The sequence below is a fragment of the Esox lucius genome, chromosome 22 (genome assembly GCF_011004845.1).
Source record: "Esox lucius isolate fEsoLuc1 chromosome 22, fEsoLuc1.pri, whole genome shotgun sequence".
NCBI lineage: Eukaryota > Metazoa > Chordata > Actinopteri > Esociformes > Esocidae > Esox > Esox lucius.
In genome coordinates, this window is record NC_047590.1 from 2,388,857 (window position 1) to 2,408,405 (window position 19,549).

At 45.2% G+C, this 19,549-nt stretch overlaps 2 protein-coding genes across 4 annotated transcripts; both read left to right on the forward strand.

Annotated features, from left to right (window-relative positions):
• Positions 1-258: 258 nt before the first annotated feature.
• LOC105020069 (acetylcholine receptor subunit alpha) lies at positions 259-5,512 on the forward strand. 2 transcript variants are annotated; one of them, XM_020042134.2, is made up of 9 exons: positions 259-713; positions 1,853-1,995; positions 2,202-2,246; positions 2,348-2,457; positions 2,549-2,744; positions 3,162-3,399; positions 3,608-3,831; positions 4,372-4,632; positions 4,814-5,512. In XM_020042134.2, the coding sequence occupies exons 1-9, from the start codon at positions 659-661 to the stop codon at positions 4,943-4,945; spliced, it is 1,404 nt and encodes a 467-aa protein (XP_019897693.1). In that variant the 5' UTR covers positions 259-658; the 3' UTR covers positions 4,946-5,512. The 2 variants fall into 2 exon arrangements, with proteins under 2 accessions (XP_019897693.1, XP_019897695.1); XM_020042136.2 differs by having other exon boundaries at positions 4,393-4,632.
• Positions 5,513-5,691: 179 nt separating this feature from the next.
• Positions 5,692-19,365, forward strand: wipf1b (WAS/WASL interacting protein family, member 1b). Of its 2 annotated transcripts, none has more exons than XM_013140043.4 (8): positions 5,692-5,864; positions 14,824-14,928; positions 15,141-15,270; positions 15,359-15,508; positions 15,813-16,598; positions 17,024-17,224; positions 17,487-17,600; positions 17,776-19,365. In XM_013140043.4, the coding sequence occupies exons 2-8, from the start codon at positions 14,872-14,874 to the stop codon at positions 17,826-17,828; spliced, it is 1,491 nt and encodes a 496-aa protein (XP_012995497.3). In that variant the 5' UTR covers positions 5,692-5,864; positions 14,824-14,871; the 3' UTR covers positions 17,829-19,365. The 2 variants fall into 2 exon arrangements, with proteins under 2 accessions (XP_012995497.3, XP_010885052.4); XM_010886750.5 differs by lacking the exon at positions 5,692-5,864 and adding an exon at positions 8,078-8,346.
• Positions 19,366-19,549: the final 184 nt, after the last annotated feature.

Sequence of the window (19,549 nt, forward strand, 5' to 3'; positions counted from 1 at the left end):
TGCAATAATTCCTTCTTTCAATGGTAAGACATTGTCCCATAATATGGGAAAGCAATTCCACAAACAACTCCTGTTGGATGGGCAGTACAACAAGGAACAGAATTTAATGTTGTGTCAACCTAACAATTGTTTCGATGGTATTTTTACATGCTGAAATTCCACCATTGCTGTTAACGCATTTGGGCCCATAAAAAATATTACGATTCGCTTCTTCGATTGGTACCCATTTATTATTTGATATTGAGTGGACCTTAAAAATGCAATAAATGCGTTCCATAATAACAAAACCACAGACCCCCCCCCCCACCCCCTCACAACAGCCAAACAACAAAATGTCCTCCATATATGACCACGTCTTGTTCTGGTATGTTTCCAGTCAACAGTGTACACCATGGAATCTGCAGGCTTGCAGCAAAACCCCTTGGTATGAAAATACATCTCATCTCCCAGGGACAGATCTCAGCTGTCCCCCAGCTCCCCACACTTTCTGGCTCCTGCTGGTTTGTCACAGGGAGCTGCTTCTGATTGAGGGGGGGGGCACAGCGGACGTGGAGAGCCTGTATGTGATTTTGGCCAACTGCCAGCAGTTTATGACACAATCCAGGTTTTCTGTGACATTTCAGAGATTTCCTGACTTTCCAAAATTCTACATTCCGGGATGAACTGTCTAAAGATACACACTTTACTGATTGAGATGTTGGCAATTTTGACAGGTAAGTTATAGACATGGTGATAATTTGCTTGGCATGTTTTAAAACAAAGGTTATTTCCTTAAATGTTGCTACTGTTTGTTTAAAGTTGAACCGGAGATGTAGGACAGTATGATTCGTCTATGATTGACACGTGCAAGTGCAGAATTCTTCCTTCTATTTGTGTGTGTGTGTGGGTGTATTAGAGCATGTATGTTTTGCAATGAGAATGCACAGCGTGTGTTTTTATTCTTCACTTTAAAAGCGCAGTAACATTTCTGTATGGTTTATTTTAACTCGGAGAAGAGTCTGTGTTCAGTTGGGTTAGGCGTCTATCAATACTGCATGTGGAAATGGTAACACAGATTCCCAGTCAGAGATGAAGCCTTCTCCGGGAATGAAAATCAAAATCAGTGGAAAATCTGTATGGGAATTCATTTTTAGTCCTGGACTACGTTTAATGTCTGTACTGGGAAATTTCCCTAAATCAGTTCTACACACACACCTCCACGAGCAGAAGATTAACGTACTTATTAAATGATGAGTCACAGAACCTTTTGAAGAGTTTAACTGTTTCTCAGTGTATGAATACTATATGTTGATGATGTATATTAGGATAATTTACTATGAGGACTGATGAGGGGTATAGCACGATGATGTCTAGCCTATATCAGCCTTGTGTCAATACAAAATGTCTCTTAACTGCACGGTCTCTATGAATAGAAACAGGCAGATCATGTTTCTGATCCTGAGAAATGTTTGTGGTGTGTGTGTGTGTCATGAATTCACTAGTCCACTTGGACATAGATCCATCAATGCTACGCCGACTGACACAACATCAGATTTAGAAATCGGGGGGCAGTGCATATTATTATTTTCCTCTGACATGTTTGGCAAAATCCATTTGTGGGCCAGAAGATGGCAAAGATCCCTTATAGTTTCTATAAACTTTCAATGATGTTTTAAACATTTCAGAGGGGTCTGGAGAGTTTTCACTTTGTTACTCAAAACCTTTAAGAGACATGGTGGTCGTACAGTGTTTGATAATAACTTCTAAGATAATGTGTTCATGCTTTTCTCAAATGTCAAATATTTGTGTGTGTGTGTGTGTGTGTGTGTAATATGACGTGTGACGTGTGTACACGTGTACATTTGCCTTGCAGGTTCAGCCTGGTGTTCAGAAGACGAGACTCGTCTGCTACAGACTCTGTTCACTGGTTATGACAAGGTGGTCAGACCCGTGAGTCACTACAGAGACCCGGTGGTGGTGACCGTCGGCCTGCAGCTCATCCAGCTCATTAATGTGGTAAAGGATACGGTCGCTCGATGGTGTTGTTTTTCCTCCTTTTTCATCTTCTACTTCTTGTACGTCTACTTCTATGTCCACTTCTTGTACGTCTCATTCTCCAATGTCCACTTCTTCAATGTCTACTTCTTGTACGTCTACTTCTTGTAGGTCTACTACTTGTACTTCTATGCATTCTTCTTATGTAACATCTCCGTCTCTGCCAGGATGAAGTCAATCAGATAGTCACTAGCAATGTGCGGCTAAAGCAGGTACTGTTCCTCACTGTCCTAAAGAGCCTGTTGATCTCAGAGCAGGTGTGTTTCTCTTCGAGAAGTGAAACCCAACTTGTTTGTTGTTCGGCTGTAATCAGATATGGGAGGATGTAAATCTAAAGTGGAACCCTGATGATTATGGCGGAATCCGAAAGATCCGAATCCCATCCACAGATATTTGGCGTCCTGACTTAGTACTCTACAACAAGTAAGTCATGGACAGGTTTACGTACTTTAAAGAAAAAAAGGATTTTAAAGGTTCAAGCTGATTTTATGATGTTACATTTTATTATGTTCAGTGCAGATGGAGAATTTGCTATTGTACATGAGACCAAGGTTCTGCTGGAGAACACAGGTCGGATAACCTGGAACCCTCCAGCCATCTTTAAGAGCTACTGTGAGATCATCGTGCTTCACTTTCCCTTTGACCTGCAGAACTGCAGTATGAAGCTGGGGACGTGGTCCTATGATGGAACCCTTGTTGTTATCAACCCGGTAATATTATGGCATCTCACTGTTATCAACCCAGTAAAAACACTTCCTGAATAACGCTACTGACTCTTCCTACTCTTCCGTCCTGAGTAACACTACTGACACTTCCTGAATAACTCTACTGACACTTCCAACTGTCCCATCTTGAATAACACTACTGACACTTCCAACTGTCCCATCCTGAATAACACTACTGACACTTCCTGAATAACACTACTGACACTTTCTGAGTAACAGTATTGTCTCATCTTAACTAACACTTCTGTCCCGTCCTGAATAAAACTACAGTCTCGTCCTGAATAGAAATACTGTCCCATCCTGAAAAACACTTCTGTCGCATCCAGAATAACTGTCCCATCTCGACTGACACTGCTGTCCCTTCCTTGTGTCTGCCCCTCCGCCCATCTGTCCCTGACCTAGGACAGCGACCGGCCTGACCTCAGTAACTTCATGGAGAGTGGAGAGTGGGTGATGCAGGACTATCGCAGCTGGAAGCACTGGGTGTACTACGCCTGCTGCCCGGACACGCCCTACCTGGACATCACCTACCACTTCCTGATGCTGCGTCTGCCCCTCTACTTCATCGTCAATGTCATCATCCCCTGCCTGCTCTTCTCCTTCCTGACCGGCCTGGTCTTCTACCTCCCGACCGACTCTGGTAGGACTGAGTCACATTCAAGTTCAGCGTTCCGGTGGTGAGGTTAACCCTTTACAGGGTCTGTGTTGATATATGTTCAAGGTTTTCTCAATCTGGGGGTCTTTCTCTGCCTCTATCTCTGACTGTGCGCCTCTGACTCTTTATCTGACCATTGTTGCTGTTTTTGTGTCTGTCGAAGTCGTTGACTCCCGGGCCTCTGTTCCGCCAGGTGAGAAGATGACGCTGTCTATCTCCGTCCTGTTGTCTCTGACTGTGTTCCTCCTGGTCATCGTGGAGCTCATCCCCTCCACCTCCAGTGCTGTGCCTCTCATCGGAAAGTACATGCTCTTCACCATGGTCTTCGTCATAGCCTCCATCGTCATCACTGTCATCGTCATCAACACGCACCACCGGTCGCCCAGCACGCACGCCATGCCCCAGTGGGTGCGCAAGGTAGGACAGCCCGACAATCAATCAGCCCGATAATCAATCAATCTGTCAATCCATCAAGTAGATGGACTAGTTGTAACCGGGATATCAATGTGTGGATTGACATTTTTAACCGCAGAGTGAGTGAGTGTGTCTCTCTCTGTAGGACAACAGAAACCAACTCTCTGGCCAAGCTCAGAAGATGACCAGGAACCTCCGTTCACTGTTACTTGACCTGACTTTCTTCTTCCTCCCAGCTAGATGTTGCCAGTGCTGCACTGCTTCATTTGGCTATTTGGTGTCATCTTTAAGGATAACCACCATTTCTGTTGAACTGATATTTGTTCTGCTCATTCTTCATAGCCTTTTCTTGCAGTCAGAGTTGTAGAGAGTTGTTGTTTCCTCTTGCCTGCACTGCCCCCTGGTGGCAGTCATTCAGTATGTCATTCATTTTGTCAGGCGTTAGTGACATTCTGTTTAGCCCGTTTAAAACGTTCCAGCCCTCCAAGTCTAGTTTTACTATGGTTAATTTCAGTGATTCTCATCATCTTGCCGTTTTATCAGTTCCTCGCCTTCATTACCCAGATTTTCATCGAGACCATCCCCAACTTCATGTTTCTCTCGACTATGAACCGACCATCGAGGGACAAGTACAAGAAGAGCTTCCAGCCTGCTGACCTGGACATCTCCGACATCTCTGGCAAGCCCACCCCGACCTTTGTGACCTTCCAGACCCCGATCACCAAGAACCCGGATGTCCGGAGTGCCATCGACGGGATAAAGTACATAGCAGAGACCATGCGGTCTGATGAAGAGTTCAACCTTGTAAGATCTTTTTTGAGATTTGGATTCCAAAGGAAATTCCTGGAATGTTCATGTCAGGCTTATAAAGTCTCCTGTGTCTTTGCCATTTCTTTGTTCTAAATGTCTAGTTTTTCTGAAATTGCAGATCCCCTCTCACACTCTCTCTGCCTCTAACTTTCTGTCTTTCTCTCCTCATCACCAGGCTGCTGAGGAATGGAAGTTTGTAGCCATGGTAATGGACCACATCTTGCTGTGGGTGTTCATGGCAGTCTGCATCATAGGGACCGTGGGAGTGTTTGCTGGTCGCCTCATTGAGCTGAGTAGGATAGGCTAATGGAGGGGAGGAGTCATGGAGAGGAGGAGTCATGGATCTGGCCACGCATTGGCTCTCCTGACCGCTTCCCACCCTGGCCCAATTATAAATTAGCAGAGAATGAATAAATTAATTATATTAATCATTGATTGGATGGTGGATAGGTGGTTTGATTTATGGTGTGTAGTTGATTGATTGACTGATTGATTTATTGATTGTGTAGTTGATTGTTTGGTTGACTAGATCATTGATTGATTGAATAGTTGGTTAGATGACTGATTGTTTGGTCTATTAGACAGTTGATTGGTTGGTTTGATAGTTTATTAGACAGTTGATTGGTTGGTGAAGTGGACTTCTGTTCCCCACGGAAATTACAGTTTGACATTAGTGCTCACACTTAATGTAGACGAGTTAGTGACAATGCTCGATTCATTAGTTACTGTTCTCATTGTGTTTGCGATGGGGAAAAAGAGTGAAATAAAAATAACGATCTACTTAGGCATGTTTGCTCCCCCCCCCCTCCATTTTTCTACTTGGACAGGGAACTCATAACCTTTAGTTCTGGTAAACTATTTGTGATGTAATGAATCATGATCATTTAAAAATAAACTACGTGGGTTCTCCGTGTCTGTTGAATAAATCATTAAATGACTACCCTCCTTGAGTCAATATGTCGGTTCTGCGCAGATCTCACCAGTAGCCTAAACGTCTTCATAGGCGACACCAGCTGTTCCTAACTCGGACAAGTTGCACATCTGGAAATGTTACATCACTACAAAGGCCCCGGATTGGAGAGAAGCACACAACTTCTCGTTTACGCAAACGAGAGAGGACCATCACTCTCGAACGACATGATAAATGCAACTCCGTTGGATTTGGACATAAACACTATTTATACAAGAATGAAAGCATAATAAGGCACAATATAAGAGACTCACAGGTACGTCAATAATAATAAAAAAGTTCCCAAATGTTTTGGGTATAGGCTAAATGTGGAAATTGCGCTGAAGCGGAAATCATAAGATATGCTAAAGTTGTTTATGGCGAAGGAGTGTCTCGTGTCTGTGGAAGTCAGTCGCTGTCTTCCTACTTGATGTAGAATACATAATTAAGGTTTTTCAGAGTTGTAGACTTTTAAATTGTATTTACGGAAATAATTGCCTTTCAAAAATCGTTTACATCGGATGAAAAAGCAGCAGCAATCCTAATTCCCACATCTGTTGTGGACAACTTCAAACATATTTTAGAGTAACGGAAACTTGGTGCCATACGTTGAATATGCCTATAGCATATTTTTATGTTTATATAGCATATCTTTCTCATGTTCTGTTTTTCTGTCATTTGTTTGTCGTGCACGTTAAAAAACTGGGAATCGTTGAAATTATACAGTACAGTAGTTATTTCGCTATACAGTAGATGACGAATTTTGTGCAGCACACCACAGCCCATATGAAGACTGCCGACAGAGGGCCATAAAACAACAGCACTTCCAAAACGCTCCACAATGTTCGTCCTCACGTTGTTTCAGACTTTCATTGCGCCGTTCGCAGGCATCTTTTGACTTTCAGAGTCACTCATCACTCTCACGTGCTGCTGGAAGAATGTAAACTTTTCCGGCGCTCGGAAAGGTCATCTGAAGAATTAATTACCCTATAAAAATGTGTCTCCATTTCAAATGGCCCCTTTTCCTATGTAGTGCAGTACATTTGTTTAGGGAAAGTGGCACCCTATCGCCATTTGACCCACGATTCATACTGCGAATTGACCTTGACTCCGTATGTATTATGATGGTTCAATGAGAAGGAACCTGTCCGTGCACTCGGTTATCTGTCAATACATACGCACGCACACACACAAACAACATTGTTTTTCTACAATTGTGGGGAATATAAATCCAGAAATCCATGTTCCCTATCCCCTTGCCCTAAACCCTAACCTCAATAACCTAACATTTGTGCCTAATCTTAATCCAACCCTAATGCCATAACTCATAATAACTAAACCTAAAAGAGACCACGATTCCAACACCGCTCAATGTAGGTTTTACCCCTAAACCTAACCACTGTGTTGGAAATTGCATTTCTCGTAGTGGGGACTATCCAGAATCAGTTGCGTGGACCGATTTGGTTTGACTATCTTAGCATGGACAACTGTTTCCCACATGCTACTGTACTTGTATATATATAGAGGGGCGGGTAACACAGCCAACCCCCCCCCCCCCCCCCAGCCACACACACACACACACACACACACACACACACACACACACGCGCGCGCAAACATTGATGTGTGGACTGGTAAAAAATAATGTTTTTTTGTATTCTGGTCTTGTGTTGGCATTCTACTGTGGTGCGCTGTCTCTGGCCGGCCTTGCTGACTGGAGCTGCTTGAGGAACCCTGTTCAGAGTTTGTTCTCCTCTACAGGCAGTACTCCCAGACCTCGAGCCATGTAGGCAAGCAGCCAAGCGTACTTGGCTGAACATGACGGATAGATAGCCCGGACAGATTAGTGACTGCGTGTTTTGGAGATCTCCTCTATGTGACCGTTGCTTGATTCTCCGGCTGTGACACAGAGTTTGAAACGTTTCCTGGATCTTGTCTGCCATTCGTCCAGCAACAGGCAGCTCTGCGGATATGAGAGGATGCTTCTTTCACTTCCTGTGTTAGACACGTGACCAGCGCGGCTCAAGAACGCAACGATTCATTTGCAGCGTTAATGATCAAGGCGACCGAGTGTGTGTGTTTGTGTGGGTGTGCAGGGCGTTGGGGGGGGGGGGGGCGGGCGGGCGTTATTCTCACATCAGTTTCTAGATGTAGTGGCGTTATTATGCAGAGTGAATACCAATGTACCACAGGCCTACGCTCATCGTTCTCTGAATTGGAAGCTGGAAATAACGGTGTGTCCATGTGTAGAGATGATTTGGACTGTGGCGGTTTGACATTTCATATGCGTCTCAGATTGACATCTGAGTCATTGTCCCGGCAGTATTGATGTAGATATCCCGGCAGTATTCAGATGATGATATGTGTCTCCTGACGTGGAGGGGCTGCTGACGGAGGGAAGGGGGAGGGAGGTTGAAAGAGATGGGGGAGAGAGGAAGGGACAGGGTTGGGGGGAGAGACAGAGCGAGAGGGAGTGTGGAAGATAGAAAGGGATAGAGGTGAGGGCTAGAGAGAGAGAGGAAGAGAGCAGGGGGAGGGACGAAGAGAAAGGTGGGCTGCTGACTGAGTTGAAAGAGAGGAAGTGTGACTAAATGCTGAACACAGGAAGTGGCACCGACTCTCGCTAAAGCTCTTCCAGCAGGAGAGGAGAGTTGACACAACCGTACTTCTCAAACTCAACCCGGGAGACCTGCTGAGGAAGAAAAGGAAGCAGCTCTTTGATTCTTGGGTGCCGGTGTGATTGTGAGCCTAAATGAGAGGTGAGGTTTTGAGAAATAGGGAGGCAGATAGTGAAAGAAAGACAGAAAGAGAGAGAGAGAGAGAGTGTAGGACAGTTGTTCTATAATGTCGTTCCTGATTGCTTAGCTCAGATGGTTGTGTGACTGTAAGAGTCTATCTCTGCTCTACAGTTAAAACTCATTCTGTCAGTGCATGCTGATCCATTGCACTGGTAAGGTACATCACCAAAACAATGTAGTAGTTTGTTTTGTGGCGCAAGTCTAAAGAGATTTGATCTGATTGTATCATTTAGTATCAATGTCAATTTTTCTAGTTTAGTCAAAAAAATAAAGTATTTTGGCTATTACATTTTCTTTCTCAGAGGTTTTTAACCACAGGCCTGTTCCCTTCCTATATGACATTGGTTTGTCTAAATGTGGAACTGTAACACTTCTCTACTATATGATGAAGTCTTAGAGGGGAACCAAATTCAGGAAGCTACTACTCTGTGCAGAAGTGACATTTCTTGTTTTTCAAACCATTGACTTTGAACTGCCTAAGGGAGTCTTAATTTGCTGGCAACCTTTTGTCACATCGTCCGTGTGTATAGAACTTTATTCTGAATATAGTGGTGTTGTGTTTAATGAAAGTTCAGATGGGCCAAGAGTAAAAGACACTTAGACCGACAGCTTTGTGACAGAGAAAAAGTGAATCATTGAAGCATGCATACGACTTGTGACTTTGGTTTCCTGTCTGGCCGGCGAACATGAATGGCTGTACAGACATGGTCTTCATGTAGGCAAAGCTGTCTATTAAAGGGACTGGATAGAATAAGAATAGAATGGGGATGGTATTGGGGCAGAACGCACTTCTTCAGCCAAGAAGTGGGGTGTTTTAACAAGAAAGCCAGGATGTAGTCGCCCCTTTTTTCCTCTTAGAAATACCTGGTAGAGATTTTATTTGAAGCTCCTCTTACTGGGGCCAGCAATTGCCACTCTGCATAACGTCCTTTACAGGATGTTAGCTTAGCCACTCAGCAAGGCTTCTGTCAGCACGCGTACAAGCGCACGCGCAAATTCAGACAATGCTGTGTAGTTTAGTGTGGGGAAAAAACCTTTCCGAAGGGTTTTCCCTAATATCCCACCCTGTCAGAACGGAGCGGTCAGGGTGCTAGGGTTGTGGATTTGTGGGCAACTGAACATGATGTGCTTTTCTTGGACACTGTTTCGCTATGTTGTCGTTAGCCCTGAAATGATGACGAGTTTAAGAATAGTTTGGATTTATTTTATTGTTCAATGTGCTTTTAACGTGTTTGACTCAACTGTTATAGCTGCTAACGGTCTGTGTGTGTGTGTGTGTGTGTGTGTGTGCACGTGCGCGCCCCGACCCTAATGATGTACCTTGGCATCAGGGGTGTGGGGGTCCATGGCAGGAACAGCAGCCATTTTAAGACCATTTAAACAGAAGCATGTGTCTGGTTCGACTAAAAAAGTGTCCTGTTGAAGTGGTCATGTGTCGCTAACGGCAGGCAATCCCAGCCGCGCACACCGAGTTAGACACGGTTATTTTTACCCTTTAGCATGGAGAAATCATAGCCTGGATCGTAGAGGATATTGTTATGTTTCGCTGTTTTAGTCTGATTACCAGGCTAGTTGACTCCTGGGTCTGCAGGGATGTGGAAATGGCTCCGAAACGGTTAATTAGCTCTGAAACGAGTGAAGTCGCCGCTAGCTGTTCTCACAAACCCTTTGCGGTTGTTTATTCAGTTTTATCTCACTCTTCTCTTTCACAATTCTCTCACTTGCTCTGTTTTTCTCTACCTCCCTCTCTCAGTCTTTACCTCTCAGACTTCTTCTCCTTCTCCACGTGTTCCTGTACCGGCCTGCAGGTCACCTCTAACAAAAGGCCAGACCCAGCAGGGCTGTTGTATTGTGGTCAGTGATGGCCGTGGTCCCAGCCTGTGGTCCGCACTGCCAACTCAGCTTTCATGTCTTCCTCCAGTCTCATAATTCTCTGCTTGTGGCCCTGAAATCAATGGAATCGTTGTGGCGAGCTATTTAGCTAATATTAGCCTGAGGGAAGCTTGTCAGGGGTTCTCTTTACTAAACAATGAGGAGCAGTGTGATGTAGACCAAAGACTTCCAGGTCTGGGGCTCATCCAGCTCAGGGGCTCTGGGGTGGGGGTGGGTTCATCTGTTTTGCACTTATTGAATGTAATTCTATGGTTTTAGCTACACAACTTGGAGCCATTTGGGTTCCAGAGATGGTTCAAGCAACTGCAAAATTAAATGGTGCCGTTTATTGTCGTAGTTCCCCCACAGAATGTACTTCTGTATTAGTTTCAGTCATCTCAAAACTATCTAAAAACTTCTTGAATCTAATTTGGGTTATTCAAACTGATTTCAGCTTACTTTATTATCTGAATTCATGATGGATGGAATCCACCTTGACCCTGAAACCATGATGTGAAACTAATGCAGGGGTTGTCTGGTATCTGGGCTGTGTCAACATCTCAACTCTCTGTGGAATGAAACATGGGAAAGGAACATGGGAAAGGAACATGGGAATGGAACATGGGAAAGGAACATGGGAACAGTGGTTTCAGGTGACAGGTGATGGTGACGGTATGACGTTGTCATCTCAGTTTCAGTTGGTGTGACTAATGCGGTGTCACACGAAGATGGCGCAGGAACGAGAATAAGATTTCAAAACCTTCAGCCGAACCAAATTGCTATTTTGGCAATCTTTAAATGGCCACAGCTAAGACGCCTGTACAACTTCACAAGAAAATGTGCACATGGGGAGACACCGGAAATGTAACAAGCTAAGTTCACGTTGATGCCTTTCCACTAGCACTTGACAGAGCAACTGAGTCTAATTCCCACCCAAAGTTTCGGCCCCCGCCTTCCCAAACTTGTGATTTGTTGTGAGAGTTGTTCGTCTGAAAAGAACACTCCCTGTGACAAGTTGTTTTTCTCCATTTCCAAAATTGTGAGAAGAGCTAGCATTGTTTACTGGACCTTCTAATGTTGTCCAGAGCAACTGAATTTAAAAGCCAGGTTGTGTGTTTCATTCCCAAGGGGGACCGGCGTGCAGATCTATACACTTACTGTAAGTCACTCTGGAGAAGTGTCCCCTGACTGTTTTTACCACCCAGCAGAGAAAGTGAGTGGGACAATCAACAGGTGCTCCTGCCCTGAGACAGACAGACAGAGTAACAGGGATAGAGAGATGAGGAGACAGACAGACAGAGTAACAGGGATAGAGAGATGGGGAGACAGACAGACAGACAGAGTAACAGGGATAGAGAGATGAGGAGACAGACAGACAGAGTAACAGGGATAGAGAGATGAGGAGACAGACAGACAGAGTAACAGGGATAGAGAGATGAGGAGACAGACAGACAGAGTAACAGGGATAGAGAGATGAGGAGACAGACAGACAGAGTAACAGGGATAGAGAGATGAGGAGACAGACAGACAGAGTAACAGGGATAGAGAGATGAGGAGACAGACAGACAGAGTAACAGGGATAGAGAGATGAGGAGACAGACAGACAGAGTAACAGGGATAGAGAGATGAGGAGACAGACAGACAGAGTAACAGGGATAGAGAGATGGGGAGACAGACAGACAGACAGAGTAACAGGGATAGAGAGATGAGGAGACAGACAGACAGAGTAACAGGGATAGAGAGATGAGGAGACAGACAGACAGAGTAAATGGGATAGAGAGATGAGGAGACAGACAGACAGAGTAAATGGGATAGAGAGATGGGGAGACAGAGTTAGACAGGATGGCTGTGGGTTAGATCTCATTCATATCAGGTCTTCCTGTTGACCTCATTGACAGGAAGCTGGAGGCATTTGCTTCTGAAACTGTCATCTCTCTCTTTTATCGGTCTCTCTCCTCTCTCTTTCTCTAGTGTCTCTTGGTTACTGGTAACTCCTGTAACTGCCGTGTCTCTGTTTCCTTCTCTGTGTCTGGTGTAGGTAACTGATACACAAGCAGACTGAGTGTAACTGCCTCCTGTCCTAAATGTTGCTAAATGTTTCTGAGATTTCAAATCGCTGTATCATGCATTTGGTTTGTATTTCAACACTTTTAAGGGCTTTTAAATTAGTTGTTCCTGTTTGTGGAACTGATCTGTTCATGTTTGTGTTCATCTTTGTCACTTAGCTGCGGTACCAGGAAGTGTCTACACACCAGATCCAAATTCAGTGCTTCTCTTCAGTGGTTTTTAACTCAAGCAATGTGTTAAGTTTTTTCAGTTTGCACTGTACTTCAGTGTTTATTCTGGGGCATCTACGCTCACATTGTTCTTCAATTACACTGCTCAAAAAAATTAAGGGAACAGTTAAATCACACATCGGGTCTCAATGAAGGAAATATATTAAATATCAAAATCTTTACTGTACATTGTGTAATTTGTTGAGAACAAAATGACGTCAACGGAAACCAAAAGTGAGAACCTACTCTCATCTGTGAAGAGAACAGTGCGCCAATGGCGGACCTGCAAAATCTGGTGTTCTGTGGCGAATGCCAGTCGAGCTGCACGGTGCTGGGCTGTGAGCACCGGTCCCACTAGAGGATGTTGGGCCCTCATGCTACCCTTATGGAGTCTGTCTCTGACAGTTTGGTCAGGAACATGCCCACCAGTAGCCCGCTGGAGGTCATTTTGTAGGGCTCTGGCTCCTCCCATTCTCCTCGTATAAAAGAGTAGATACAAGTCCTGCCGCTGGGTTGATGCCCTGTCCAACTCTCCTCGTGTAATGGCCCGTCTCCTGGTGTCTCCTCCATGCTCTTGAGACTGTACTGGGAGACACAGCAAACATGGAGGAGCTGGACCACCTGTGCAACCTGAATGGGCTGCAGGTACCGCATGCTACCAGTAGTGACAAGGACTCCACACTAGAGAACAGTCAGTCAGGAAGGATAAGGAGAGAGCAATTGTCTGTGACCATCACCTGCAAAACCATTCCCTTTTTGGGGGTTGTCTTCCTTTTGCCTCTCCAGTGCACCTGTTGCTACTTTAATTTGCACCAAAACAAGTGCCCATTGATTCACAATCTCTTATGCTTCCTACCTGGGACAGATTGATATTCCTGAAGTTTAATTGACTTGGTGTTATACTGTAAAGATTAAGTGTTCCCCTCATTTCTGCCGGACTGTGTAAGTGGAGCCGGCTAAGAAGAGCCAATGTCACTCACTGACTCACTGACTGACTGACATGCTGGTTACTGTGCGTAGCTACGTAATAGGAAGCCTGAAATAAAACGGTTCTGGTGGATATTAGGATTTGTTCAGGATAGACAAACACTTCGCCGGCTTCACGATTCTCTCGTCTTTTCACTTGACAAAAAAGTCAGTTATCGTTAGTGATGGCCGTTCGAGTCTTCATTACTGTTCTTCTAGCAGCAGGATGTTATGCTAGCAGCGCTAACTCAGATTTTCTTTTTCAAAATAAAAGCCATCATTGAACTATATAAGTTAATATAGTTAATCTTGTCTGTACATTTTATGTTTAATGTCCGCTCCAATGTTATTCTTGTCTGTTCTTTTTCACAGACTAGATTGTTAACTATATTGCCTTATACATTTCAATTATGGCTTTTATTGTGATAAAGAAAATGAGAGTGCTGCCACCATAATATCCTGCTGCTAAATTAACGCAAATTAAGCCTTGAATGACCATTACTAGTTATCGTCACCTATATTTATAGATATTGTATCTATTTCATTCACAAATGGCTAATTAGCTGTTAAAACGGCCAGTGGCAAAAGAGAGACAAAAACCTTGCTGGCTACATGATTCTCTCATATTTTCACTTGACGAAAAAGTCTGTTATCATCACCTATATTGGTACAGTAGTTATTGTATCAATGTCATTCACGAATGGCTAATAAGCTATTAAAATGGCTAGTGGCAAAAGTCATACAGTTCATAGATACTATTTGTGGTGGAGAAACTTAATAAGAAACGTTGCTCAGTTTAACACTAGTTAATGGTGTCTAACAAAATATTCAAACTTGGCGTGATGTTAATGAGTGAAATGAGCATGTGTGCAGTGTGGTGGCATAGTGGTTAATGACAATGCCATTCGTGTGGGCGACCCGGGTTTGATTCTCGAGGGGGCAGCCACGATTAACACATCTTATTGCAGGCCGGCTGAACTAGGCTTGCCTGGTTTCTTGTTTTGACCAGTGTGTATGACAGGATTTAGGCCTGGCTGGTTTCTTGTTTTGACCAGTGTGTATGACAGGATTTAGGCCTGGCTGGTTTCTTGTTTTGACCAGTGTATATGACAGGATTTAGGCCTGGCTGGTTTCTTGTTTTGACCAGTGTATATGACAGGATTTAGGCCTGCCTGGTTTCTTGTTTTGACCAGTGTATATGACAGGATTTAGGCCTGGCTGGTTTCTTGTTTTGACCAGTGTGTATGACAGGATTTAGGCCTGGCTGTGTTTTGTGTGTAAATGCGTCTTTTCAATGTTATGTGTCCGTTTGCTCTCCCTCCAGCATTCAGGGGTTAAGCTGTAGCAGCACAGCTGAAGACAGACAGAGAGGATGCCTGCCCCCCCGCCACCCCCACCTGCCCCCCCACCTCCTCCGACCTTTGCAGTGGTGAGGCTTACATTACCAGAAAACAGCGTACCTTTCTGAGATAACGTTATGTACTGTCTAGTGACCTGCCTAACCAGTAATCCTGCAACAGGGACATTTTGGGGAAGGAAGTGGCCGTGTCATTGCGTCTGTTATGAAGGAAATATTATGGTATGTCATAATCAAATTGGCTTCTTAGTTCTTGTCGTAAATGTAATGCAAAAAATTCACAGGCAAATACGGAGAAGCCGTCACTCAGCAAGAGTGAATCCCAAGGAAGGAACGCTTTGCTGTCCGATATCTCCAAAGGTGCTCGGCTGAAAAAGACTGTCACGAATGATCGCAGTAAACCCGCAATCGACAGTGAGTAAACATTCTGTCGCCGATTAATTCGATACGCTGGGGTTTGATATCTGAGGCGCAGATATTCAGTATATAACTTCATTTACAGAGCCCAAAGCAGGAGGTGGCGGAGGAGGTGGCGGAGGAGGCGGCGGAGGAGGCGGAGGAGGCGGAGGTGGTGGCGGAGGAGGTCCACCACTAGGAGGTCTCTTTGCAGGAGGCATGCCCAAACTCCGTTCCTCAGGAGGGAACAGCAACGGTAATAATCTGTATGTTTCAGAATAAGAGCAGACGATGTACTGCGTTTCAGAATAAGAGCGGACTCTGTGCTATGTTTCAGAATAAGAACAGACTCTGTGCTGTGTTTCAGAATAATAGCAGGCACTGTGTAATGCCCGACTTCAGGTTTTCCACTATTGATAACGTTAAATGTGATAACTGTCTTGCCAAGGTGCTAATATGTGTATTGCTCAGATGGCACATTCAAATTGGTTGGTCCTTTTTTTGCCATTGATCCATGTAAGTGTGGTGTGCTATTTCAAACCCTCCTTCCTTCTCCCCAGACACAGGAGGCCCTAGGCCCCCTATGCTCCCCACAGGAGGCCGCCCCTCAGGCCCCAGACCTTTTGGTGGCGGCAGCCAAACTGCCGGGCCTCCACGTCTCCCTGGCGTCCCAGGCGGGCCCCGGAACAACGCCCCGGATGTCCCCAGGGCACGGGCCGGCCCGCCACGACCAGAGAACCCGGGTGGACCTCCTCCCCCGGTCCCCACCACCCCACGACCCAACCAGAGTTTTCAGGGCCGAGGGGCCCCACCTCTTCCTGGTGGAGGCCGGACGACCGGCTCAGCCCCAGCCCCTCCGCCGCCTAACCCCCCGGGTCGACACCCAGGCCTGCCTCCTCCCCCTGGCCCTATGGGGGCCCCATCGGGCCCGAAACCCAGCTTCGGGGCTCCTCCCGTTCCCAGTGGTGGACGTCCCCCTCTGCCTCCAGCGCCCCAGCCCAGCAGGCCTTCGGAGGACTCCCGGCCTCCACTCCCCCCCCTGGGGGGTCACCGGTCCTCCATACCCCGGGAAGGCCTCCCACCGCCCCCTTCTTTCAACTCCAAGCCGTCTCGGTCCTCCTCCATAAGTGGCGGAGGTGCCCCACCTCCCCCGCCGGGACGACCAGGGCCCCCGCCGCTACCTCCAACGCCCACGGGGGGGGACGAACACACCCCCAGGCTGCCAGAGAGGAACCTGTCGCTAGGCTCAAGCGCACCGGCACCCCCCCCAGGTCGCTCGGGGCCACTACCGCCGCCTCCTAGTGAGAGGCCTCCCCCTTTGGGGAGAAACCCCTCGGGACGGACAGGTGAGGAGACGATTCCACCCAAGTCACACACACACACACACCCCTAGACTCTCTCTCTCGCCTAACCTTAACTCTAAACTTAACCTTAAAGAAACCCCAATTCTAACAGTAAAATGTATTGTATGTTTGACCCTAAACCTAAACCCTGTGCGGGAAATTGACCGTTGCCTTATGGGGACCTGAAAAAGGTCCCCATGAGTATAGAAAGACCTAAAACACACACACACACTCCTAGACTCTCTCACACGCACACCTAGAGACACACACAGACCTACCTAGCCCCTCACACACACAGCCTAGAGCCTTTCTGTGGTTTCGCCACACTATATCTGTGTTTTGTGGTTAGCCAGTGTAGCTAACATTATGCTGTCGTTTGGAACTGAGTTTAGACTGAGATGTGGTTTAAACTCTCCCTGCCCCCTCAGGCCCGCTCCCTCCCCCTCCACCCTCTGGTCCGCGCGGGGGCAGTGTGAGGTCTTCCCCCGGTCCCCCGCCTCCTAATCGCCCAGGATTGGAGCCCCAAAGGGGTGGACCGCGTCCCCCGCTCCCTCCGGACCGGCCGGGTGTAGGGGGCCCTCCACCCCCGATGGGCAATGGATTCCAGAACTCCTATAACCAAAACGCAGGTTAGTGGACCTGACAGCACCTCGGCGATGAGGCCTAATCTGCCTTCTAGACATTGTTTGAGTCATCACACTTAAACAATACCTCAGCTCCCATAACCAAAGCACTCAACATTAACTGATGCTGTAAGTCACTCTGGAATACTGTCTGCTAGCTTACAACAATTGCATTAAATGTATTTTTTAATTAAACCTGATTGATGTCAAGCAGCAGGTCATTTGTGGCCATTTGGTGGCATTTAACCTCTGACCTTTCTGCTGTAAGATGAGCTTGAATCCAGGTTCCAGTTCCACCCGATCTCGGACTTCCCAACTCCAGAACCCTACGTCTCCTGCCAGAAGACCTACCCGAGCCAGATGGCCAAGTCCGACGGCAAAGGTAGAAGACAAATCCCTCTTAAACCTGGGTCAGATTCATGTCCTGATTTGTTTTTGTGACGGTGAAATCGGTTGGATGCCGTGGAGTTTCAGACTCTGTTCACTGAAAGCATCTTACCCACCTCAACCGGCAGCTTAACATATCGGACATCTTTGTTTGTTTTTTCCCTTTTCAGGTGCAGACAAAAAGTCCAGGGGTGCCCCACCGCTTCCCCCAATCCCCAGGTGAGGGGCTGACTGGATTGTTTTACCTCCTTACCCCGCCCCGTCACTCCAACCTACCCCCCCTCACTCCCAAGCTCGCAGCAATTGAAGGTCGGTCTGTCACTCCCACTGTCTGTGCAGGCGGCCTCATAGCACTTCTTCATTCTGTACGTGGACCACATTTACCATGGGACACAGCTCTCCCTTTTGACTTTTGAGTAGAGTAAATATTCCCAGCCACCAGGCAGCCCAATCCAGATAAAGAGGTGACCAGCACTCCTTTTGAAGCTATGCATTTGGTTTGCTCACTTATGGAATGTTCAAACTATACTTTGGTTGATTGTTTTACTGTGCCTTTTGTTTTTAAATTCAGGATCGCTATGAAAGCTCTTTACTAGACATTTAGGGAGACAGGCCTGTCAGGTGCTGTGTCTTTGCTAAGTGCACAACTGCCGTGTGGCCTATCAGTTTATTTTCTAAGCGTTAAATGGTACTTTTCAATGAGAGTGTTGCTGTTTGTTACTGTTCTTGGGATGTCTCAACTAAGACCAAATGGACCATTGTGTGGTCCATTATGTCTGGAAAATGTATTGAATGTTTTCCTTTTGCCTTAAAAGAAGAAAAGCAGTCACCCAAACTCAAAATCATGAATGATGTTTATGTAAAAAATTTTTTTTTTTTTTTCAAGATTCAAGGAAGAACTGTTTTTAAGTTATGCATTTTACTATTTTGACTATACAACAGTATTATCTTATAATTGTCTGATTCTATGCCATTGTAATATCTCTGAAATGTTCTTTGTTTTTGAAAAATCTATCAAATCAATCAAATATCTGGTGGCTGAAATAGATGAGGAAATGTTTGTGTTATAAATGTTGAAGTTGATAGGTGATTATATGTCTGGGCCCACTAATAGAATGTGTTAGTGTTACTGCACGTATTCAGGCATGATTTAAAGATGGATGAACGCGTGCCCAGTGTAATGCTAATGAGAGACTGGTAGTTTTGCCTGTGTTTTCTCTGTTCTACAAAAGTAATAGCATATGTAGTTTTGGGAGAATGGAGCGTGGGAGTGTGTTGGACCAAAGATATGTAGGAACCAGGTGCACTTAGAAGACAAAACAACCATTTCTGAAGAGGACCAATAAAAGAAAGTAGTTTGTTTCTAAAGAGGTACATTGACATGTGCCATTTGTGTTAATAGACAACCATTATCAGGAAAAGCCCTTTGTTTGAACTGGGGGAGCATTATCAGAAGCCTTTTTTTAAAAGGATCATTAAAAATAACGAAAAGGTTTGTGTCAGATTACCGATATCATGAATGATAACGTTCCTATGGGATAATGTTATTTCTTGGCTTCTTTTACATTTTTCCTTTTTCCGTTCTTCTGTTGTATGATTACATTTACAATGGTACTGCTTCAGAGTGCTTTGAGCATTTTGGCACCGAGAGGAACTTGTATTTTTTAGATTGATTCAACTGCTCGCATTTTTACCTCTTTCATTGTATTTCTTTCCTGATGCTTTTCATTAAAATAAAAAAATTGGATTTTTCATTTAAATTCCAAATTGGATTTTTTAAATACAGCATATGATGTGGTAAATTAGAAATTGTGTGTTCAGTACGTAGCTTTACACTATAAAATGATACCCATGTTTTTAGAGTTTGCTTAAGATGTAATTTTACATTGAAGGTGTGTATTTGTAATTTACTGACCTAGTTAAATCTATTAATTTATGGACCAG

Coding starts and splice junctions, on each gene's coding strand:
- wipf1b (XM_013140043.4), top strand. CDS start 14,872: ATGCCTGCCCCCCCGCCACCCCCACCTGCCCCCCCACCTCCTCCGACC. Junction 15,509..15,812: donor CTCAGGAGGGAACAGCAACG/GTAATAATCTGT, acceptor CCTTCTCCCCAG/ACACAGGAGGCCCTAGGCCC. Junction 17,225..17,486: donor CTCCTATAACCAAAACGCAG/GTTAGTGGACCT, acceptor TTCTGCTGTAAG/ATGAGCTTGAATCCAGGTTC.
- LOC105020069 (XM_020042134.2), top strand. CDS start 659: ATGAACTGTCTAAAGATACACACTTTACTGATTGAGATGTTGGCAATT. Junction 2,458..2,548: donor GACTTAGTACTCTACAACAA/GTAAGTCATGGA, acceptor TATTATGTTCAG/TGCAGATGGAGAATTTGCTA. Junction 4,633..4,813: donor CTGATGAAGAGTTCAACCTT/GTAAGATCTTTT, acceptor CCTCATCACCAG/GCTGCTGAGGAATGGAAGTT.